This window comes from Globicephala melas, chromosome 10, assembly GCF_963455315.2.
Source record: "Globicephala melas chromosome 10, mGloMel1.2, whole genome shotgun sequence".
In the NCBI taxonomy this organism is placed as follows: Eukaryota; Metazoa; Chordata; class Mammalia; order Artiodactyla; family Delphinidae; genus Globicephala; species Globicephala melas.
Genome location: NC_083323.1, coordinates 19,491,751 through 19,517,635, shown reverse-complemented (window position 1 = coordinate 19,517,635; position 25,885 = coordinate 19,491,751). Strand labels below are relative to the sequence as shown.

The window sequence follows — 25,885 nt, the reverse complement described above, 5'->3', positions numbered from 1 at the left end:
TAATTAGGTTCCTAGGTTCTTGCATGATCATAATAGTGTTTTTTATTGTGATAAAATATACATAAAATTTAACATTTAATCATTTTAAAGTGTACAGTTCAGTGGCATTAGGTACATTCACACTGTTGAGCAAACATCGCCACTATCCATCTCCAGAACTTTTTCATCTTCAACTGAAACTCTGTACCCATTAAACAATAACTCCCTATTCCCCCTCTCCCTCAAGCCAATGGTAACTACCATTATACTTTCTGTCTCTGTGAATTTGACTACTCCAGGTAACTCATACATATGGAATCATACAATATTTGTCCTTTTGTGTCTGGCTTGTTTCATTTATCGTATCTTCAAGGGTTGTCAATGTTGTAGTCTGTAACAGAATTTCCTTTAAGGCTGAATAATATTTCATTGTATGTATATACTACATTTTGTTCATCCATTCATCTATGGATGGGCAATTGAGGTGCTTCCACCTTTGGGCTATTGTGAATAATGCTGTTTGAGTCCTTGCTTTAACTTCTTTTGGATATATGCCCAGGAGTGGAACCACTGGATCATATGGTAATTATATGCTTAATTTTTTTTTGAGGAACTGCTATACTGCTTTCCACAGCAACTGCACAATTCTACATTCCCACCAGCATTATAGAAGGGTTCCAATTTCTCCACATCCTCACCAACACTTGCTATTTCTGTTATTTTGTTTTATAATAGCCATCCTAATGGGTGTGAGGTGTTACCTCATTGTTGTTTTTATTTGCATTTCCCTAATGATTAGTGATGTTGGGCATCTTTTCATGTGCTTATTGGCCATTTGTATATCTTCTTTGGGGAGGATACATATTCAAGTCCTATGCCAATTTTTAAAACTGGGTTGTTTGTTTTGTTGAGTTCCAGGATTAAGAGTTTGACTGTATGTTTATATTTGAAGTTCAAATTTATATCCAGTTTGGGACTTCCCTTGTGGTGCTGTGGTTAAGAATCCTCCTGTCAATGCAGGGGACACGGGTTCGAGCCCTGGTCTGGGAAGATCCCACATGCCATAGAGCAACTAAGCCCGTGTGTCACAGCTGCTGAGCCTGCGCTCTAGAGCCCACGAGCCACAACTACTGAGCCCATGTGCCACAACTACTGAAGCCCGCGTGCCTAGAGCTCATGCTATGCAACAAGAGAAGCTGTCACAATGAGAAGCCCACACACCGCAACGAAGAGAAGCCCCCGCTGGCTGCAACTAGAGAAAGTCCGTGCACAGCAATGAAGACCCAACAAAGCAAATAAAATAAAATAAAATATTTTTTAAAAATTTATATCCAGTTTGCCTGGATGTAAAATCTTTAGCTCACATTTTCTTTCTTTGGGTATTTTATTTATTTTTAAAATACATTTATTTATTTTATTTATTTATTTTTGGCTGCTTGGGTCTTCGTTGTTGTGCGCGGGCTTTCTCTAGTTGTGGAGGGTGGGGACTACTCTTCATTGTGGTGCGTGGGCTTCTTATTGCAGTGACTTCTCTTGTTGCGGAGCACAGGCTCTAGGCATGCGGGCTTCAGTAGTTGCGGCACATGGGCTCAGTAGTTGTGGCTCGCGGGGTCTAGAGTGCAGGCTCAGCAGCTGTGGTGCACGGGCTTAGTTGCTCTATGGCATGTGGGATCTTCCCAGACCAGAGCTCGAACCTGTGTCCCCTGCATCGGCAGGTGGATGAGCCACCAAGGAAGCCTCTTTGGGTATTTTAAATATATTATGCCATTGTTTTTCAGCATAAACTATTGCTATTAAAAAGGTTTATGACAATCTAATGTTATTTCATATAGAAGTGACTTGGTCATTTTTGGCTAGAAGCCCAAAGAATTTTCTTCTTTTTATTGTCCAATAGGTTTAATGAAATATATCTTGATATTTATTAGCTGTTCTGGGTCTACTTTCTCAGATACATATAGTGTGCCTTCTCAATATACAACTTCAATATACAATCCTTTTTATTTTAGGAACGTTTTCTTGAATTGTACTTTTTGTAATTTGTCACACTGCATGGTTTTCCTTTCTTGAACTCCTATTATATGTATGTAGAATCTTCACTGATTTTATTTATTTATGTATAAACTTTCCCTCAAATCCTCCACATCCTCACCAATGCTTGGTATTGTCAGGATTTCAAATTTTAGCCACTCTAATAGGTGTATAGTAATATCTTGATGTGGTTTTAATTTGCATTTTCCTAATGACTTATGTTGTGTGTATCTTTTCATGTGCTTTCGTCATCTGTATCCTGGTTTTTTGGTTTTTTTTTACATCTTTATTGGAGTATAATTGCTTTACAATGGTGTGTTAGTTTCTGCTTTATAACAAAGTGAATCAGTTATACATATACATATGTTCCCATATCTCTTCCCTCTTGCGTCTCCCTCCCTCCTACCCTCCCTATCCCACCCCTCTAGGTGGTCACAAAGCACCGAGCTGATTGCCCTGTGCTATGCGGCTGCTTCCCACTAGCTATCTATTTTACGTTTGGTAGTGTATATATGTCCACGCCACTCTCTCACTTTGTCACAGCTTACCCTTCCCCCTCCCTATGTCCTCAAGTCCATTCTCTAGTAGGTCTGTGTCTTTATTCCTGTCTTACCCCTAGGCTCTTCATGACATTTATTTTTTCTTAAATTCGATATATATGTCTTAGCATACGGTATTTGTCTTTCTCTTTCTGACTTACTTCACTCTGTTGTATCCTTTTTTTTGATGGAGTATCTGATCAAATCTTTTGCTCATCTTTTTAAGTTGGATTTTTTTTTTTTTTCCGGGTATGCGGGCCTCTCACTGTTGTGGCCTCTCCCATTGCGGAGCACAGGCTCTGGACGCGCAGGCCCAGCGGCCATGGCTCACGGGCCCAGCTGCTCCGCGGCATGTGGGATCTTCCCGGACCGGGGCACGAACCCGTGTCCCCTGCATCGGCAGGCGGACTCTCAACCACTGTGCCACCAGGGAAGCCTCAACCTTGTTCTCTTTAAAGTTGGTCTGGATATTCTAGGTTTTGTGCATTTCCAAATGAATTTTAGAATCAGTTGGGCAATTTTTATTTAAAAGAAAGCTTTTGGGGATTTTTTTATGGGATTGCTTTTAAGATATTGATCAGTTTGGTAAGACCTGACATCTTAACAACACAGTCTTCCAATCCATGGACACAGTAAATCACTTTATTTATTTAGGTCTTCTTTAGTTTCTCTCAGCAATGTTTTGTAGTTTTCAGTATACCTGTATTTCATATATTTGGGTAGATTTATCCCTAAGGATTTCACGGTTTTTGATGCTATTGTAAATGGTAATTTAAAATTGTTCATTGATAGTATATAATAATACAATTTATTTTTGTATATTGATCTTGTATCCTTCAACCTTGTTAAACTCACTTATTAGTTCTGGTAGCTGTTTTGATATATTCCAATGGATTGTCTACACAGATAATAATGTCATCTGTGAGTAAAAATAGTTTTACTTCTTTACAATCTGTATGACTTTTATTTCCTTTCTTGCCTTATCTTATTGATTAGAATCTCCAGTGGCATGTTGAATAGAAGTGGTAAGAGTAGACATTGTTGTCTTGTTCCCTAATCTTAGGGGAAAAGTATTCAGCCTTTCACCATTAAGTCATGTTAGCTGTCGGGTTTTTGTAGACACTTTTTATCAGGTTGAGGAAGTTCATTTTTATTATGTTGAGAATTTTTATCAGGAATGGATGTTGAATTTTGTCAAATGTGCTTTCTGTTGAGATGATTATATGGTTTTTCTTCTAGTTTTTTAATATGATAAATTACATTAATTGATTTTTTAGTGTTAATCCAACCTTGCATTCCTGGGATAAATTCCACTTGGACATAATGTATTGTTTTTGTTTGTTTGTTTGTTTGTTTTAATTTATTTAATTTTGGTTGTGTTGGGTCTTCATTGCTGCATGCGGGCTTTCTCTAGTTGCTGCGAGTGGGGGCTACTCTTCCTTGCGGTGCGTGGGCTTCTCTTTTTGCAGATCACGGGCTCTAGGCACACGGGCTTCAGTAGTTGTGGCACGCAGGCTCAGCAGTTGTGGCTCGTGGGCTCTAGAGCACAGGCCCAGTAGTTGTGGTGCACGGGCTTAGTTGCTCCGCGGCATGTGGGATCTTCCCGGACCAGGGTTCTAACCTGTGTCCCCTACGTTGGCAGGCAGATTCTTAACCACTGCACCCCCAGGGAAGTCCAATGTATTGTTTTTTAAAAAATATTTTTTTAGTACAATTTTACATTTATAGAATACCTGAGCGAACAGTATAGAAATTTCAGATACACACTCCACTTCACAACCCACCCTCTCGGTTTCCCCTATTATTAACATCTTGCATTAAAGTGACTAATTTGTTATAATTAACAAAACAATTTTTTGTTACAATTAATGAACCAGTATTGATATATTATCATTAACTAGTCCATAGTTTATATTAAGTTCACTCTATGTTATATAGTTCTATGGATTTTGAGAAATAAATAATGGTATGTGTCCATCATCACAGTTTCATACAGAATAGTTTAATCACCCTAAGAATGCCCTGTGCTTCACCTGTTCAGTCCTACCTTCCCTCCCCTCATATCCTGAAAACTAATGATCTTTTACTATCTTTGTAATTTTGCCTTCTCCAAAATGTCATATAGTTTAAATCACATAACATGTAGTGTTTTCAGACTGGCTTTCTTTCACTTAGAAACATACATTTAAGGTTCCTCTGTGTCTTTCCATGGTTTGGTAATTCACTTCTTATTACTGCCAAACAATATTCCATTGTATAAATATATTAGAGTTTGTTTATTCATTTACCTATTGAAAGAAACCTTGGTTACTTCCAGTTTGGGGAATTATGAATAAAGCTGCTATAAACATTCATGGGTAAATATCTAGGAGCATGCTTGCTGTATGATAAAACTACGTTTAGCTTTGTAAGAAAATGCCAAGCTGTTTTTCAAAGGGGTTGTACTATATTGCATTCTCATCAGCAATGAATGAGGGTTACTGTTAATCTGCATCCTTCCCGGAATTTAGTATTATCAGTATTTTGGATTTTAGTCATTCTAATAGGTATGTGGTATAATCACATTGTTGTTTTAATTTGCAATTCCCTAATGATACATGATGATGAGCAATTTTCATATTTTTATTGGACATCTGTACATCTTCTATGATGTCAGATTCAATTTGTTAAGACATTTTAAAGAATATTTACCTCTGTTTTCATGAAGGATATTAGTCTATAATTTTCTTTTATTGTCATGTCTGTCTGCTTTTGGTATCCTATTAATGTTGGTCTCATAGAGGTAGTTTTCCCTTTTCAGTGTTCTGGAAGAGTTTGTGTAGAACTGGCATTATTTCTTCCTTAAATGTTTGGTAGCATTCACCAATGAATCCATGTGGGTGTCCAGTTTTCTTTATGGGAATGTTTTTAACTGTAAGTTCAATTTCTTCTGTAAATATAAGGCTGTTCAAATTATTTATTTCTTTTGGAGTGATTTTTGATAGTTTGTATCTTTCATGGAATTTTGTTATAGATTTTTCCCTTGGGGTTTTAAAAATTTTGCTATCTAGGTACTGTGTGTTTACATAGGCCATTTAAAAACTATGCTGCCAGGACTTCCCTGGTGGCACAGTGGTTGAGAGTCTGCCTGCCAATGCAGGGGTCACGGGTTCGATCCCTGGTCTGGGAAGATCCCACATGCCCCGGAGCCACTAAGCCCATGCGCCACAACTACTGAGCCTGTGCTTTAGAGCCTGCGAGCCACAACTACTGAGCCCACAAGCCACAATTACTGAAGCCCGTGCACCTAGAGCCCGTGCTCCGCAATGAGAAGCCACCGCAATGAGAAGCCCGTGCACCGCAACAAAGAGTAGCCCCTGCTCACCGCAACTAGAGAAAGCCCGCACACAGCAATGAAGACCCAATGCAGCCAAAAATAAATAAATTTATGAAAAAAAAGAAAACTATACTGCCAGCTTCTTAGAATTTTCTAAGGTTTGATTTGGAAAACTAGAATGACAGTATAGCAATGTATAAACCAGTATGGTTAAGATGTCCCTAAGAAAATGTAGAAGTAGCTTTATTTGATTGCCACAGGGTCACATATTTTAATATAAGTGAAAAAACTGAAATACTGATGTTAGAATATCCTTAAGTATAAAATTTGTTTCACAACTCTATTTTGAAGATTACAATGTGAAATTTTAATAAGATTACTGAAATTTTAAGTAATTTACTTTTGTATGAATAACTAATAGTATTAATATTTAAGATAAGAATATTACTGATAGATTAAGCACTTTTGTTTATATGAATAAACCTCTTTTCTTTCTTACATTTGAGGGAATCATTCGACTCCTCTGGGCTTCAATTCATTCACTGGTAAAAATGAGGCAATCAGACTAGACATTTTGCTAAGATTTCTTCTAGAATGCTATTATTCCAATACTTAGGACTTACTGTGAAAAAAAAGTTTGCAATGTTAACTGTGAAACGAAGTATTTACTTTTAAGGTGCTTTAATCTAATTATATTAATTTAAACATAAGTATACCCAGATGCCTAGTAAATAATTTGTAGATATTGTAAAATGAGTTTTTTCCAAATTTATTTACTTGTAAGTTGCCAATTGAAAATAATACTGTTTGGGGAAGCGAAGAAATGGAGTCACAGATAAAATCTTTACACTCCATTCTCCAAAGGAAGATAAATGTTTTATTTAAAGCTATCTATCCGAAATCAAAGTCAGAGTGACACTTGCTTTAGTATCATTCCTACTGTTTATTAATCTTACTAACAAGAAAGGTAAAATTGAATGTTTTTGAAAAGACACCTTGGCATCATTGCAGCAGCTGTTTAAAGCACAGCATTAAATTATGGAATTTAAGCTCTTCACGAATTCTGGAAATCAAGCTTGTTTTGGGGAAGAACTTGATCAGAAACAAAGCAGTTTTACTGAACGTTACGTTGTCTGGGCACTCTTCACCAGCACACGGACACAATTTATTCTTTAATGGGAGCCATGCGCTAGTTCAGATATAAAAGTTTCACAGAGGAACTCTGTGGGGTATGTTTAAAAGGAAACCTTTAAAAATCATATTATAATTACAACATACTATAAAGATATAGATTTAGCCATTGTTTATCCTTTGCTCATTCTTGGAAGACTTTTAAAACTAAAAATTTTGATGAAAATGTTCTGGAAATCTTGAGTCTGGCTTACCATCCACTTTGTCTTTATATCCAAGAAGAAAATTATACATTTTAAATAAAGGTAAGTTCAGGTAAGTTTGGTGTTTTGGAACCTGTAGCTGATGCTTCTAGTGGTGCCCTGCAACTCTTTCCTAGAACCATCTTGGATTTCAGCCACAGCTGTAGTCGACAGTTCACCTCAATCTCAGACTCACCTTTTTCTTTCTTTTTTTTTTTTTTTTAACATCTTTATTGGAGTATAATTGCTTTACAATGGTGTGTTAGTTTCTGCTTTATAACAAAGTGAATCAGTTACACATATACATATGTTCCCATATCTCTTCCCTCTTGCATCTCCCTCCCTCCCACCCTCCCTATCCCACCCCTCCAGGCTGTCACAAAGCACCAAGCCAATATCCCTGTGCCATGCGGCTGCTTCCAACTAGCTATCTACCTTACTACGTTTGTTAGTGTGTATATGTCCATGACTCTCTCTCGCCCTGTCACAGCTCACCCTTCCCCCTCCCCATAACCTCAAGTCCGTTCTGCATCTTTATTCCTGCCTTACCCCTAGGTTCTTCATGACATTTTGTTTTCTTAAATTCCATATATATGTGTTAGCATACGGTATTTGTCTTTTTCTTTCTGACTTACTTCACTCTGTATGACAGACTCTAGGTCTATCCACCTCATTACAAATAGCTCAATTTCGTTTCTTTTTATGGCTGAGTAATATTCCATTGTATATATGTGCCACATCTTCTTTATCCATTCATCCGATGATGGGCACTTAGGTTGTTTCCATCTCCGGGCTATTGTAAATAGAGCTGCACCTTTTAGTGACAATAACTCACCTCATATGAGTGCCCCATCTCTCCACTTACTGACAAAGTGTCCTTTTCTAGGCCATGGGAGGCCCCGAGGCCTAAATGCAAATGTATCCCCTAAGTGTAGACGAGAAATGTCCTCAACCAGTGGGTCCAGGGATAGTGGACATGTGATCTAGCCTCTAGTCCTTCTGGTGGACGGTTCTGAGAAGCACCTGCTCATTTCTAAAGAGGTGCTGGTCCTGGAATCAACTCCCAAGCATTCACAATGGCAATCTTGATAATATCCTCGTGTTACATTTTCTTCCCTCTCTCATTCTTCCTGCTCTCTTACTCCTGCTTCCTGGGATTAGTTCACAAATCATCTACTTGCACCCAAATGTTTGTCTCAAGGTCTGTTTTAGGAGGAATATAACATATGACTTTGGTATGAGAGTGATCCTTGAAAGCAGATCATTAGGATGGGATTCTGCAATGGGATCACTTACCTTATTGCTAGGATAAGCAGGATGGTGGTAATCCCTGGTCTGCATCACAATGCCTAGGAATCTCACCTGTGATGGAATGGGACAAGAAGAAATGGGTTATCCAGTAGTTCTGTCACTAGAATGGTTTGGGGGGCAAAGGATTGTGGAATTGGTTAGCATTTGTTATCTGCCTTGGAAGCCTTGAAAAAAGGAAGTAAGTAACAAACTCAGATCAGCCAACTATCATCTTAGGGCACACTGAAAGCCAAAAGGTCACCTTGGCAGTATTTAAAGAGACCATTATCTCCTTAGCCGTAGGACTTCTGTAGTGAAAATCAGGCTCAGAGTGCAACTGTAAGGGCGGCAGAGCTGCAAAGGAGATAAAATGTGCAGCCTCCACAAGGCTCCTTTGCTAGTGTCACAGCCCTCGTATCAGAGGAGAGAGACGGAGACTTGCGATGAGAAAATTTGGGTGGATACGCTTGAGGAGCTTGAATTCCTGGTTTTCTCTGAACCTTCCACACCAGCCAAAGCAGCTTTCTCCCTCTCTAGAGGAAAGCAGCCTCCCCTTACCTGGAGACCACACACAGTGTTCACCTAAAGTAGATGTTTTGTAAGATGACTCTTACTACCTCAAGACTGAACTTGTTTCCTCCCATTGCCATGAGAAGAATAACTAATGCCAAGTTTAGCTGAGAGAGAAAATATAGTTCTTGATCTGGGAAGAGATAGCTTTACTGAAAGAATTTTAGGAACTGGCTAATCATTACTGGCAGGAATTTAAAGAATATGTGTGGGAATAGATCTTGAATGTGCTGGACCAGAGTGGCAGAATATTAGACTGGATAGAGGAGAGTTTATTGACATGGGAGCACTCTCTTATGACTCAAGATTTAACATCCTGGCAAGGACACTTGGTGTTAATAGGCTGTTGGGATGGCTTCTTGAATCTTCATGGCCTACACTAAATGAAATGGAGACGCTGGAATTGCCTTGTCAAAGTAATGAAGAAGAGGTCAGTGGCTCAGAGAGGTGGGAATGTTAGAATGGATTTATGTCATGTGTCAAGAGAACCAACCTATTATTTTCCCAGGAAGAGCCCGGAGAACACTCTCTTTACTAAGGCAGTAAAGATTGTACTAATGAGAATGGCAATAATATATTTGAGAAAATTAGTGGTACCTAGACCAGGATTCACAGTAGGAAATGATGCCACAGAATTGGGCTCTCTTATATTAATTGAGATGATAGAATTCTATAATGGCACGAGGCAGGTAGTGGTATTCCAACCATCATTGGCAAAGTAGCAGCAAGGCTGAAGTGGCAACCAAGGTTCCTTGGTGTTCAGGGAGCACAGTGTAGCTCATGTTCAAGGTAGAAGGCAGTAGACTAGGGTGCAGTTTTATCCAAAAAAGGAAGAACCAGAGAGCAGAAAGTTGATGTCAACTGCTATAATGCAGAAGTGTTATCCTGTAACTATCATTTCATGTTCATCAATTGAAAAGGGGACCAATGCCCTTTGAAAAATGCTACTTATGCCACTACAAGCATATAGAATAAATATCTGCCCACTTTTTCTCTAAAGTACCATAAGCCACTTATTAAAGTAACTGTACAATGCAATCCTTTCAAAGGTAGTTGGATAAGAGCGCACTGAATAGACTTGATATCGAGTGATCTAAAATGTCATCACTGTCCCTCAGTTAAAGTGGGAGGATGGAAGATTTGGACCCCTGTGGATTTTAGGGGTCCAATGGTCTGGAGGATGCTGGGACATGCCTCCAAGTGAAGGACAAGTTATTGAACTTGCACCCTCTACCATTAAGAAAAAGGTACAGTGTTGGGGACTTTGACTTTTGAAGCTAAATGCTGCTCTCACCCATTTATGGGGAGAGTTAGAGGGCTGCTAGTTTCAAGTGGGGCCCAGGGCAAGACAGAGGACTCTGCAGCAGGCTCAGGCTGTGATGTGAGCTGCCCTCCTGCTCAGACTATATGACTGATTATCCATTGATGCTACAAATATCTGTGGTAGAACACTGTATAGCATCTCTGGCAAGCTCCAACAGAAGATTAACAGTACAGACATTAGGTTCTGGAACAAAGGCCTGCCTCATCATTGTTTGAAAAGCAACCCTTGGCATGCCTCTGTGCCTGGCAGAAAGTGAGAATCTCCTTATATATGACATCAAGTTATTAATTGGAGCTGCCCGTCATGAGCTAGGTGTTATCAGGTTCATCATATCATAGGGCCAGACAGTAACAGTAACAATCCATTATTTTGATGGAAATGATACACTTGAGATCAAGCCTGAGCAAGTCCAGAGGGCACATGTAAGTTACATGGACAAGTAGACTAGATTCCCGTATCATTTACCTCTCATGGACTAATGCATCTCCTTCAACCTACTCCTATGATCCACGGGGAATCCCCTATGGTCAGTTTTATCAGTATTTATTGCTACAATAATGCTATGTAATAAATAACCAAAAAACCTTTGCGACTCAACAGTGAGCATTTATTATTCAGGCATCTAGGGCCAGCTGGGAGTTGGTTAGGCAGATTTTCTGATCTTGGCTGGGCTCGCTCACATCTTGGGTTTGGCTGCTATGTGACTAGAACAGCTTAGCTCTGCTCCACACACCTCTCATTCTCCATCAGACTATCCCAGTCATGTTTCTATATCAGAGGCACAAGAGAAGGCAAGACCAATTACCCAAGTATTTTTCAAGCTTCTGCTTGGATCAAATTTGCTAATATTCCATTGACCCAAAGAAAATCACACGGCTAAGTTCAGAGTCCAAAGGTGAGGCAGAATAACTCCACGCAGAGTGGGAAGGCAGTGAAAATCTTATGGGAAATGGCATGGAGACAGGGAGAAGTGAAGAAGTAAGGCTATTTCTGCAATATTAACATACCAGATGACAGAGAAGGAAAATGTGGGTCTTGTTCATGGGTAGACCAGCTTGCTATCTCGGTGTGAGCCAGAAATGGCTGGCTTCCACACTGTCTCCTCTCAGAGGTGCCTGGAAGGATCAGTGGTAAGGGAAAAATGAAAAATCTTCCTGATAGAACTTCAAACAGTACACTTGGATGGAGAAAGATGTGGCCTGAGTTAAGGATAAACACAGTCTTGATTATGGAAAAGTTTGTAGATTTTTGTATCATGGAATGTCAATAAAAGAGCACTAACCTGAGGAGGCAAAGATTAGGTGGACAGGATGATTCTTCAGTAGATTTATACCAGCCTTGCCCTTTACCACTCCAGGCTTACACAACAAACCCGTAAGTGAAGTAATCATGGTGGCAGAGATAGAGGCTAGGCAAAGACCCGAGGGCTTAAGCTTTGTCTAAGGCTGATGGAGTTATGTCACTGTTGAACACGTGATCTGTCAGCAGCAGAAACCAATGACTCGTAACACTCCTTCAGGAGATAAATTAGCCACATGGCAGCAAGTTGTTTACATTAATTTCCTTCCACCTTGGAGGAGGAAGTAATTCTTTTCTATTGTAATTAATCTGTATTCTTAATTCAGGCTTGTTTTCCCTTCCATCAGTACCTCAGTCATCATTACTATCTGATAGTTTACAGAATGCCAAAAAAATTAATGCTTATTACAAATAAGGTATCTTGAATTATATTACCTCAGATTGAGGAACTATTTTGTAGTAAATGAAGAGCAACGTGAATTACTGGATCCATGATCCTATAATATGCAGCATTATCCAGAAGCAGTCAATCTAACACAACAATGAAATGGACTATTACAGCATCTGCTTAGACACCAGCTGAGAGATACAGCCTGCAGGGCTGGGGTGCTATTTTCTAGGAAGTGATACATGCACTATACCAAAGGCCAGTATGTAATTCCATGTCCCCAACTGCTAGAATTTATGGGTCTAGGAGCCAAGAGGATAGAAATACGACTGGCCCTTCCTACCACCATTCTCAGTAACCTACTTGCAGAATTGTGCTTCCCATCCCCCCTACCACCTTTGGCTCTGCTGAATTGGAGGTCCTGTTTCCTAGACAGCGGAATAGGAAAAAGCTAGAACATTTCTACCAAGAAGCACAGTACGATTTCTACAGAACTGAAGCTACTGCTGCCAAACTGATTCTGTTGGGCTGCTCATGTCTGTGGGACAACAGGCAAGAAAAGGGAGTTAATATGTTGGTTAACATGGAGAGCTAGGATTACAATTACAAAATGAAACAAGGAGGATGTGTCTGGAACTCAGGCGATTCATTGGGGTGATTCTTGATGCTTCTATGCCTGGTGTGAACAGCAAACAGACAAATGTGATAATCACAGCCTAAAAGGGGCAAAGTAACCAAGGCCCATCTCTGAAGGGATGAAGGTCTGGGTCACTCAACCAAACTAGACCTGCTGAATTTCTGGAAGAGAGCAAGGAAAGTCTCAAATGGGTGATGCAGGAAAGAGATGATGGATATGAGTTTTGGTCTTGAGTTCAGTTGTAGCACAAGGAACTACAGCTTGTCTCGCTAATCCTCCTGTGTAGTCTTCTACAGACTGTGGCTGCTCATCATTTTGAAGATCTGGCAATGGAGTAGACTTAACACTGGACTCAATTCTGAATAGGCAAGGGGTAGACAGCAGCAAACACCTCTTTTGCCCCACATCACCTCCCTTTGTCAACTTCGGCTATCAGCTCACTCTGAACCACACTGAAACTACTTTCAATTCAATTTCTATTTGACGATAAACATAATAAGAATATCTAACTTTGATAGTATATGAACTAATGGCCAAGTTGTGAAAAGCTTTACATGCTAATAAATACTACCAATAAGTTCCAGATCCACAATAAATATGATATATAAGCTTCCAGCTGTCACAGAAAATTTCAATCCAGTATTACTTTCTGCCAGAAATTTCTTTAACAACTCTTAAGATACAAATGTACATAATACTTTTCATGCTAAAATGTTCACAAAAATGGAATATTTAGCCAAATTCACTTTTTTGTTTTGCATTGAGTCTATTTTTGATCACTAAACTCACATTGACTTCATTTTAGATGCTCACTGCATCCCTCAAATATTGAGTACTTTATTTAGGCGATTCTACTTTTCAGTTCAGGGTCCTTTATTTTGGTAACAAGACATACTGCCAGCTTATTATAAATGCTTTATTTATTTATTTTTTAACATAGAGGAAGCTTGGTGGTGGATATGTAGCCATTTGATGCTTTTATGACTAAGAGTTAAAGTTCAGGTTCTCTTTCTTATAGAATGTAAATATGTACCAACACATGTATATGTAATTGTTATCAACATTAAGCTTAGTCACTAAAAGAAGATTCGCTGTCTGAACTTTCTTCTATATTTTTTTCACCTTCGCCATCAGGCACTGGAGCGTCCGGCCTCCTAAAAGATAAGGAAAACAATTTTAATGGTTTTTCCAGTTGAAAAAGAGCACTAACTGTAAATTAGGTTCATCTTAGAATACCGCTGCTAATAAATCTGCCAAATCTGCGTCCTTAACTGAGAGTCTCCTGCTCTCCGCCACAGCGTGCTTCTTGCTGGCTTCTCCAGCACCGTGGGGATTCAGTGCTATTCCTGTACAGGCCACAACACTGTTTTCTCCTGCCAGTCCTTACACAGTGTGCTACTTCAGCACTTTCTGCTTCTCATTACCATGGAGACCCAACTACAGACAGAGATGCGTCTGAAGAGGCTGGCATGACCAGTGCTAAATCCTTGCAGCCTCCAAGTGTCCACGAGGTACAGAGAAAGGAAAGCTAGAAGTGGAAAGAAAAAGAAAATCTTCATGTTCAGGAAAGCTGCAGGGAGCAGTTTTAAAATGGAAGAGAGTTCAAGAATGGCCATTAAGAAACACAGGCAATATGGAAATTTTGCAGGGGAAGTAAGTGCCTGTCAAAGAAGGTTCTTAATGTCTGCTGAATGTTTTCACTTATATGTTTTATCATCAGAGAAAGAATATAAGAATGAGTTGGTAAAAATAATGTCTTGAAGGTTCCCTAAGCACAACAAGAAAATGTGAGAATAGTTAAACTCCAGCTTTGCATAGATGTGCTATAATAAACTACATGAAATTTAATGGTGTCATTAAAACAGTCAACTAGATAGGCTCCATGGAGTTTGTCAGTAAATCATTTAATCAGTATGGCAGCACTAACACTCAGGCCCTATGCAATCTAACCAAGGAAGTAAATTAAGCCAATAAAGTATACTTGGGGAAACTAAGAGGGAAAGGAAGAATAATATACCTGCTCTGTTTTAATAAAAAAGCTACAAGACTTATTTCTCCCTCAGGCTCCTTGATTCTTATTAAAGATTTAGGACACCAACAAATAAAATTCTTCTTTGCCACAAATATAATTACTATTACTAAAATAAGAAAATGTAGTCTCCTATTTACCTTTAGTTATAAATTATGGCTGAGTTTTGACATATACTTTTTAATATCATATCTGTCATGCTACAAAACAGAAGAAATGCTGGCATTGCTCTCTAGCAATGGGTCAAACATAACCCCGTTTGCTCTGCTGCACAATTTTAGATTATGCCTATGAGGAAGTCACATGTACTCAGTACAATAAAACTTTAAAGCTGGGTACAGCATTTATAGGTTTTGTTTGTATGTATGTATGTATGTACGTACATACTTACTTACTTATTTATTTATTTTGGCTGCACCAGGTCTTAGTTGTGGCACGCGGGATCTTAGTTGCAGCACGTGGATTTCTCAGTTGTGGCATGCGGACTCCTCCTTTTTTTTTATATAAATTTATTTATTTATTATTTTATTTTTGGCTGTGTTGGGTCTTCAATGCTGTATGCGGGCTTTCTCAGTTGCGGCGAGTGGGGGTTACTCTTCGTTGTGGTGTGCAGGCTTCTTATCTCAGTGCTTCTCTTGTTACGGAGCACCAGCTCTAGGCGCACAGGCTTCAGTAGTTGTGGTTCACGGGCTCTAGAGCACAGGCTCAGTAGCTGTGGCGCATGGGCTTAGCTGCTCCGTGGCATGTGGGATCTTCCCGGACCAGGGCTCGAACCCATGTTCCCTGCATTGGCAGGCAGATTCTTAACCACTGCGCCACCAGGGAAGCCCCGGCATTCGGGCTCTTAGTTGCAGCATGCATGCGGGATCTAGTTCCCCCACCAGGGATTGAACCTGGGCCCCCTGCATTGGGAGCACAGAGTTGTACCCACTGGACCACCAGGGAAGTCCCAGCATTTATAGGTTTTGACTGATGTTCCATCTGCCTAAAATACTAACACAGAACCACAGTCTTCATCATTCTCCATAGAAACAAGAACTCTAAAAGTAGTGGGCATAAATACTGGGCACATAGTCCCCAGTAAACTTCTCTTTGCTATATACATGATTCCTTACTGTGTTCATTTTATTAAAAAGGAAAACATTACCAGAGGAAATTATTTGAATACTACTTCAAAATTATATTAGTATCTATGGCAACTCAAACAAATAAAACAATGTACATAACTCCCCTAACATAAATGCTACTTAAGAAAATGATAAAAGCAGCTTAGGCCTAGAATGGAGTGAAATTATAAAATTAATTTTTGTGTGTAACCATTTTTTAATATATGTGATGCTATATAGCATAGTGGTTAAGAACCCAGACTCTGGAGCTAGATTGCTTGGGTTTAAATCCTAGCCTTACTACGTACTTGTTGAGCAGCTTTGGGGAAGCTATTTAACCACACTGTGTACCCAACTCACTGATGGGATTGTTGTGATGATTAAGATGAATTATTAAATGTAAAGTATACTAGTAATATGTGGCACATAGTAAGTATATTAAATAAAGGTTATCTATTATTATTATTCTCATCTATCATGCACCTACTACTTGCCAAGAACTGTGTTAGGTGCTGGAGGTACAGAGATGAATAACAAGCACTTACTGCTCTGAGGAAGCTGGTAATTTAGTGGGGGAGACAGAAATGCAAACAAATTATTGTTACACAGTGTGACACACAAAAATATAGTTGTACTAACTACACTTGTTTGAAAAGGAAGGTAATTCACTCTACTAGGGTTGGTCACAGAAGACTCCAGAGAGGTGGAGACACTTGTGAAGGGGTGTGGGATGAGTGTGAATTTGGCAGAAACAGAAAATGTGGGAGTAAGTGGGGATGAGAGTATCCTGAGTAAAGAAAAAAATGGGAATGGTGCAGCACAGTACATTTGGGACCTGTAAGTTTTTCAGTAGCTAGGGTGTAAAGTAACTGGGGTACAACAGTAGATGAGATTAGGTCATGCAGGGGCAATAGGTGGAGAGTGGGGAAAAGTTATATGAAATGTAAGCTTTCACTGAAATTACACAACTAAGTTTAGGAATCTTAAGTAGTCATTTCGTTTTTGTTTGTTTGTTTGTTTGTTTTGCAGTACATGGGCCTCTCACTGTTGTGGCCTCTCCCGTTGCGGAGCACAGGCTCTGGACGCGCAGGCTCAGTGGCCATGGCTCACGGGCCCAGCCGCTCCGCGGCATGTGGGATCTTCCCGGACCGGGGCACGAACCCGTGTCCCCTGCATCGGCAGGCGGACTCTCAACCACTGCGCCACCAGGGAAGCCCTCGTTTTTTTTGAAGTATAGTTTATGTACAGTATTATATAAGTTACAGGTGTACAATGGAGTGATGCACAATTTTTAAAGGTTATACTCCATTTATAGCTATTATAAAATATTGGCTATATACCCTGTGCTGTACAATATATCCTTGTAGCTTATTTATGTTATATGTAATAGTTTGTACCTTTCAATCCCCTACCTCTATATTGTCCCTCCCCCTTCTCTCTCTCCACTGGTAACTACTAGTTTGTTCTCTATAACTGTGTTTGCTTCTTTATTGTTATACTCACTAGTTTGTTGTGTTTTTTAGATTCCAGGTATAAGTGATATCATACAGTATTTGTCTTTCTCTGCCTGACTTATTTCACTTAGCATAATACCCTCCAAGTCCATCTAAATGGCAAAATTTCATTCTTTTGTACGGCTTAGTAGTATTCCATTGGACATATATACCACATCTTCTTTAACCATTCATCTGTTGATGGATACTTAAGTAGTCACTTATTTTTTAATTGAGGTATAATTCACATACCATAAAATTCACCATTTAAAACTGTACAAATTAGCGTTTCTTAGTATATTCACAAGGTTGTGAAAACATTACCACTATCTAATTCCAGAACATTTTCATTACTCCAAAAAGAAACCCAAAACCAATTAGCAGACACTCTCCATTTCCTTTCACCCTCATCCTCTGACAACCATGAATCAACTTTTCTGTGTCTATGGATTTGCCTATTCAGGACATTTCATATAAATAGGATCAAGGATATTCAGCCTCTGTGTCTGGCTTCTTTCACTTAGCATAATGTTTTCAAGGTTCACCCATGTTGTAGCATTTATCAGTACTTCATTCCTTTTTATGGCTGAATATTATTCCATTGCATGGATATACCACATTTTGCTTATCCATTCATCAGTTGATGAACATTTAGGTTATTTCTACTTTTTGGATGTTATGAATAATGCTGCTAGGAACATCCGTGTACAAGTTTTTTTTTTGGCGGTACACGGGCCTCTCACTGCTGTGGCCTCTCCTGTTGCAGAGCACAGGCGCCGGACGCGCAGGCTCAGCGGCCATGGCTCACGGGCCCAGCCGCTCCATGGCATATGGGATCCTCCCGGACTGGGGCACGAATCCGTGTCTCCTGCATCGGCAGGCGGACTCTCAACCACTGCGCCACCAGGGAAGCCCAGTGTACAAGTTTTTGTGTGAATGTATGTTTTCAATACTCAAGTATAAACCTAGGAGTGGAACTGCTGGGTCATATGGTAGCTCCATGTATAACTTTTGGAGGAACAGTCAAACTTTTTACCACAGTGGATGCACCATTTTACATTTCCACCAGCAGAATATGAGGGTTAAAATTTCTCCATATCCTTGTCAACACTTGTTATTCTCTGTCCTCATTCATTTTTTTCTTTTATTGTGGTATGACAGACATAACATAAAATTTACCATCTTAACCATTTTAAAGTGTACAGTTTAGTAGTGTTGAGTATACTCACAGTGTTGTGCAATCATCACCACTATCCACCTACAGAATTCTTTTCATCTTGCAAAACTGAAACTCTGTACCAATTAAATGATAACTCCTCATTTCTCTTTCCTTCCAGCCCCTGACAACGACTCCATTACTTTCTGTCTCTATGAATTTGTCTGAGTACCTCATATAAGTGGAATCATGTAATATTTGTCTTTTTGTGACTGGCTTATTTCATTTATCATGTCTTCAAGATTCGTCCATGTTGCAGCATGTATCAGAATTTCCTTCCAGTTTAAGGATGACTAATACTCCATTGTATGCACATACTACGTTTTGTTTACCCATTCACTTGTGGATGGACATCTGGGTTGTTTCCACCTTTGGGCAATTGTGAAAAATGCTGCTATGAACACAAGTATACAAGTATCTGTTTGAGTCCCTGCTTTCATTTCTTTTGGGTATATAACCAGAAGTGGAATTGCTGGATCATATGGTAATTCTATGCTTAATTTTTGGAGAAATTGCCATATTGCTTTCCATAGCAGTTATATCATTTTACACTCCCACCCACAGTGCACAAGGTTCATATTCTCACCAATACTTTTGTTTGCCCTCATTCATTTTAAAATAAATTTAGGGCTTCCCTGGTGATGCAGCGGTTAAGAATCTGTCTGCCAATGCAGGGAACACGGGTTCGACCCCTGGTCCGGGAAGATCCCACATGCTGCGGAGCAACTAAGCCCGTGTGCCACAACTACTGAGCCTGTGCACCACAACTACTGAGCCTGTGCACCGCAACTATTGAAGCCCACACACCTAGAGTCCGTGCTCTGCAACAAGAGAAGCCACCACAATGAGAAGCCCATGCACCACAACGAAGAGCAGCCCCCACTCACTGCAACTAGAGAAAGCCCATGCACAGCAACGAAGACCCAAAGCAGCCAAAAATAAATAAATAAAAGAAAAGAAATTTAAAGCTATTTTGAATTGGAATTGCTATGAAAACAAAAGAAAAGCTACACACTAGAGTTCCTTTTGTACATAAAAGAGAAAAACTTCAAAAATCATGAGACTCAAATGAGGTAATATATGAAAGCATTTTATAACTTATAAAAGCTTTACAGGGCTTCCCTGGTGGCGCAGTGGTTGAGAGTCCGCCTGCCAATGCAGGGGACATGGGTTCGAGCCCTGGTCTGGGAAGATCCCACATGCCGTGGAGCGGCTGGGCCCGTGAGCCACAATTACTGAGCCTGCGCGTCTGGAGCCTGTGCTCCGCAACAACAGAGGCCGCGATAGTGAGAGGCCTGCGCACCGCGATGAAGAGTGACCCCCGCTTGCCACAACTAGAGAAAGCCCTTGCACAGAAATGAAGACCCAACACGGCCATAAATAAATACATTAAAAAAAAAAAAAAAGCTTTACAAATGTTAATATAATAATAGAACCCACATCATTATTTCCAGACTGGATATTCATATTCTTAGGGGGAACAGAAATTTGGCTTTTTATGTTATGATCAGAATTGCTCTTGCTTGACCATATATATATATATATAGATATATATATGAAATGTTTGTTGTAAATTTCTTCATAGAAAGAAGTTTTAAAGATATGTTTAAAAAGGTTGCTACTTTAAACTACTGGCTACACTTCATTACTAAAATCTGAAAATGAAGACTGCATAATCCTCTCAATAGTTTAAACATATAAGTGAATCACTAAAAAAGAGTACATCAGCAAAATGCAGAAAAATATATAAAGTCATAAGTATATTCATGATTTATCATGTATATTTTTCTAAAATCTCAACCTTTAGTAGTTACAATAGAAAACACTAGCTTGGTAGCTACATTTTAATAAGCATATTTATATAATTTGTGGCATCCAGATTATCAATAATTGTCTTAGTAAAAGCAAAATTTTTTAAAGTTTAACTTTAAACTCTTTACTAAGTTTAATTTGTTTAAAAAGAAGTATTTTCAAAGAAGTTACTAGGTTGACCTGAACTAAAAATGAGCCAAAATTTAGAAAGGAAAGGAAAGAAGGACGTACTAACCATACACAAATCAGTACTTTTTAGCATACCGGATGCTGTGTGCATTTTATTTGTCACCTTTCTCCCATTTATGGGAATAAATAAGACTATCAACCACAATCCCTATTGCCCTCATCCCTTCCTTATACTCTTTCTTTGTTACAGTCACATAATCCAGGCCTGGCAGGTCAGAAGAATCTCTTTACCTGGAAAGAGATCAATTCAAGGGAGTGCTCATAACCCAAGCACGACAATCAGAATGCTTCCCCAGAAATGAGCCTTGGATTATGAAAAAGGGGCTCTCTTTCCTTTCAGTTGGCAAAAACTAGCAATATTATAGCTATTTACAATATAAAGCAAATATTATTTGCTAGTTCCTTGTTTTCCAGGAGGAAAGGAAGCTCATCAGCAGTAGGAGAGAAGTGGATGATTATGCCAAGGAGTAAAGGTGGACAGAGGTGCCAGGTGAGAGAGAACACCAGCCAGCCAGTACTGATGGCGCTGCGCCCCTGATTCTGTCCTACTTAGACTTCTTAGGTTTGTGAGTCAATAACTTTCCTTTTTGCTTAAGCTAGTTTGAGTTAGTTTTTCTGATCCTGTACATAAACTGAGTCTTAAAATACAAATATCATTGGTTTGATTTGTTTTCATTAAAGAGATATTTATATTCGTGTTTAAAACCACAGCCACTTTAAGGACACCAAACAACATAAACATTCTTTGGAAAAACATTTATTTATGTAGGTAAATAGTTTAAAGATATTTTTAATTTTCTTTAAATTTAAAACAGTTGAATGTAAAGCAGATTAAGTGGCAAAAACATTGTTAGTAAAACTACTGCTGAGTAGGAGGATTGTGGGGAGAGGGTGCAATAGTTATCATTCAAATCACTTTTCAATATTAACTAGAGCACATACAAAGTTTTAACGTCACATTATACTTGTCAATTAGTGTTGTTCTCAGAGCTTTATGCAATGGCAATAAGTGGTCTTAAGGAAATAGCAAAACACTGAATTCCTGAACTGAGATTGCAGTGACTACATAAAGACATTTGGGGTAGTTAAAAAAAAAAAAAAGACAATTTTGACTTTGATGTTACATAGTAACCAGTAAGACTTACTTCAGCATTATATTTACTCAAACTACACATACTTTGGTCTTTCCATTTCTGAATGCCCATCAAGACAGGTATGTCCCGCCCTTTGTGGGAATCTGTGGCAGATTCCCAGAGCCAGAGAAACAATGTAATGTCTAATAGCATAAAGAAAAAGAAAGCCAGCCATCCTAGGTAAGATGGGTTTCTGCTGTTTACCTTGGGGTTCTTTACTTCCAACAACTCTCTATCTCTTGCTTGCTAGACACTGGAAGATCACAACTGCTTTTTTTAAATATATTTATTTATTTTAGTTTTGTCTGCGTTGGGTCTTTTGTTGCTGCGCACAGGCTTTTTCTCTAGTTACAGCAAGCAGGGGCTACTCTTCGTTGTGGTGCACGGGCTTCTCATTGCGATGGCTTCTCGTTGCGGAGCACGGGCTCTAGGCGTGTGGGCTTCAGTAGTTGTGGCACGCGGGCTCAGTAGTTGTGGCTCATGGGCTCTAGAGCACAGGCTCAGTAGTTGTGGTGCATGGGCTTAGTTGCTCCGTGGCATGTGGGATCTTCCCAGACCAGGGCTCGAACCCGTGTCCCCTGCATTGGCAGGCAGGTTCTTAACCACTGAGCCACCAGGGAAGACCCATAACTGCTTTTTAACACCACCTCTTTGATATTTTTATTATTTCTTACTCTTGTGATCAAGGTCTCTAACAGTGGACTAATCACAATTTTCTGACATTGTTTTTTTTCTGTCCTATACTTTCTAGTCAGTCTGCCAGCCAGTGGTCAAGGTAATTACCCTGAATGGAATCCCAGCTCAGCAAAAACTAAAAAAATGGAACGAGTAAAAAAACCTATTTTGGGGGACTTCCCTGGTGGTCCAGTGGTTAAGACTCCACGCTCTCAATGCAGGGGGCCCAGGTTGAATCCCAGGTCAGGGAACTAGATCCCGTATGTTGCAACTAAAACATCCCGCATGCTGCAAATAAAGATCCTCCATGCCACAGCTAAAGATCCTGCACGCTGCAAAGAAGATACCCCATGCCACAACTAAGACCCGGTACAGCCAAATAAATAAATAAAATAAATATTAAAGACAAAAAAAACAAAAAAACCCTATTTCTGGAATTGTTCAGTCGGGGAATTGAGATCAATTCTATCCGTAACCAGCCAAAACCCAACCTTTAATCCATTATATTGTTCTGTAGCAGGAGACAGACGAAGATCATTGGCAGATAAGGTATTCCATTAGAGGGCAGGAAAATCTGCTGGATATGCCTTAAATATAATTAAATAAAGTTTTCTTGCTTTCCAGTATCTGTTTGGTTAACACTAATGAATCTCCTCTCGTCTCAGTGACAAGTAGGCTGAGGTGGTTACTTCTATTTCTGGCAACCATAGTCATGGTCATTCCACAGGCTGGGAGGAAGGTATAAATGTACTTTGAATAGATAAGTCCAGGACAAATGCCAGCTGAGCTGGTTCTGTTTAAAGCCTGCAAAGTAACTTGCTTTCTTTAGCCATATCAGTATGCTACAAACTGCACCCTCCTACTATTAAGAGTGTGACCAGTTAAATTTCAATTTCAGAAGTTTGTTCTTTATTTCTATTTTTTTGTTTTTTATATTTATTTAATTTATTTATTTTTGGCTGTGTTGGGTCTTTGTTGTTGCGTGCAGGCTTTCTCTAGTTGCGGTGAGCGGGGGCTACTCTGTTGCAGTGCGTGGGATTCTCATTGTGGTGGCTTCTCTTGCTGCAGAGCACGGGCTCTAGGTGCACAGGCTTCAGTAGTTGTGGCACACGGGGTCAGTAGTTGTGGCTCGCGGGCTCTAGAGTGCAGCCTTAGTAGTTGTGGTGCATGGGCTTGGTGGCTCCGCGGCATGTGGGATCTTCCTGGACCAGGGCTCGAACCCGTGTCCCCTGCATTGGCAGGAGGAATCTTAACCACTGCTCCACCAGGGAAGCCCCAGAAGTCTGTTCTTTACTACAAAGTTTAAAATATAGATTTTTCAGTTTGGGAAAACAGAGAGTATAACTCAAAAGGATAATTACTCTGTGTACGTTAAATACGTCTTTGTGGAGAACACAGTGGTACACAGGCAACGACAGGACTCTAAACAAGTTGGGATCCAAAAGCCTGGTAAATACAATTGTTTAGAACTTGCTACAGATTTCTCCGTTAAAACATTCATAAATCACAACTAACATTTACTGTTTGTCCAGAGCTGTGCTAAGTGCTTACATCATTCTCTTACTCAGTCTGAACAACTCTATAAAGGGTGAACTCTTCTATTTCCCATTTACTGATGAGGAAACTGATGAATAGATTGATTAGGTAATTAGTGCAGGATCATATAGCTAGAAAGTGGCAGGGCAGAATCTGGACCCCAGCAAGTAGACTATTTCTAAAGTCTGCCTTAGCCTGAGCCTTAACCATCATGAATTTCGTCTCTTGATGGACAGGTCCAGAGGCTAGTCTATGTTGGAGTAATAAAAGTAGTAATTACTAGGTAATAATAGTAACCTTAGTTATGGGACATAAATGTAAGCATAGAACAGGATAAGAAGAAACATTTTTTTTTTCTGGTAAGAAAAATCTAGGCATTGATTGAAAATATTTATAAGGCATGATTTACCTGTTCTATATTTCTAAAACAGATAAAACTTAAAATTTTCCATTTTCTTTCCCCTTAAACTCTTTTGAGTATGATGGTGAAAAAGAGACTCTTTCACATATCTTTTGATTTTACAGCATTTTTTTTTTTTACTAATTTTTACAAGCTAAAAAGAACTAATTCTTGGTTATATAAGCACTACTGTTATTTTCAAAAACTTGGATTTGTAAGAATATTAAATAATCAGAAGTAGCAAACAAATACTATTTATTTGGTAATTATCAGGGATTTTCTTCAGGTTTATAGACTTTCTAAATTTCAGTGAGTCATTTTTGAAGGAAAATAGCCAGGGTTTCTTCTCCCTTATCATGTAAACTGTTTTGGTTCAAAATTACGTACTCTCCCTAGGTTCATCAGAACCATTTTTTTTTCAATCCCATATATATGTGTTAGCATACGCTATTTGTTTTTCTCTTTCTGACTTACTTCACTCTGTATGACAGACTCTAGGTCCATCCACCTCAGGAATCAAGACGCAGATGTAGAGAATGGACTTGAGGACACGGGGAGGGGGAAGGGTAAGCTGGGACGAAGTGAGAGAGTGGCATGGACACATATACACTACCAAATGTAAAATAGATAGCTAGTGGGAAGCAGCTGCATAGCACAGGGAGATCAGCTTGGTGCTTTGTGACCACCTAGAGGGGTGGGATAGAGAGGGTGGGAGGGAGACACAAGAGGGAGGGAATATGGGGATATATATATACCTATAGCTGATTCACTTTGTTATAAAGCAGAAACTAACACAACATTGTAAAGCAATTATACTCCAATAAAGATGTTAAAAAATAAACAAAAACAACATAGCAAAATTATGTACTGTCAGCTTCCAAACTGTTATATACACAAGCCAACTGAATAACAATGTATTTTCTGATCAGTATTTATTTCTATATTAACCTCAGTTTTGCTCTTTGCTCAGTGCAAACAGATCTAGACTATTTCTTCTTACAGTAATATGAATCTGTCTTACTACCTAAAGCTAACAGAAGAAGTGTATGTTTATACTTAAAAGACAAAAGAACAGTCTTTACTGAAAGCTCTTGGCTGAGCTAAATATGTACATAAGATTCTAAATAAAAGTACACTCTTTCCTTGGATGGCACATTTTCTTCTCCTTTATCATCTCAGACTTTCCCCTCAAAGCGAGGCTCCTTAACTTTTATGTGAACATGATTCCCAAAGTGCCAGAATTCCTCCTTAACAAGGTGATTGATTTCACTTATATCTAGCTAAATGTAGTGGGAGCTGGTTTTCTAGTGGTAGTGGTGATAGGTTATAGTGAGTCACCCTATTCCAACCAGCGCCCCTTGTGACCAATGGCATGTACTTGTGAGGTAATGGGTCAGAATTCAGGCTCCAGGCTGTGGTTGAGGCTGAGCTTTTCTGTTAAGACAATGTTAACTGTTACTGGAATTCTACCCTAAAACTTGGCACCACTTTGCAACTGAATGTTTCTCAACGTTTACAGACAATGACATGCCCTCAAACTTGCTAAGTGAGAT

General features: G+C 39.3%; 1 protein-coding gene and 1 long non-coding RNA gene across 4 annotated transcripts in view; both read right to left on the bottom strand.

Moving 5' to 3' along the window:
- LOC115852941 (uncharacterized) overlaps positions 1-8,702 on the bottom strand; it is a 99,640-nt gene extending 90,938 nt beyond the window's left edge. Inside the window, exon 1 of the long non-coding RNA XR_009565400.1 lies at positions 8,532-8,702. This is a non-coding gene — a long non-coding RNA (uncharacterized lncRNA). The remainder of the gene's footprint in view (positions 1-8,531) is intronic.
- Positions 8,703-13,467: 4,765 nt separating this feature from the next.
- WASHC3 (WASH complex subunit 3) overlaps positions 13,468-25,885 on the bottom strand; it is a 51,996-nt gene continuing 39,578 nt past the window's right edge. The window contains exons 7-8 of one of the 3 annotated variants that reach the window (XR_009565399.2): positions 15,168-15,555; positions 13,468-13,897 (exon numbers count right to left, since the gene is read on the bottom strand). Coding sequence is in view for 2 of the 3 variants with exons in the window: in XM_060305845.1 (XP_060161828.1) it covers positions 23,548-23,689 (142 nt within the window). In the remaining variant the exon portion in view is untranslated. Of the gene's footprint in view, positions 13,898-15,167; positions 15,556-19,873; positions 23,690-25,885 lie in introns of those variants that run through there. The other 2 variants (XM_030856247.3, XM_060305845.1) reach the window with 2 other exon arrangements.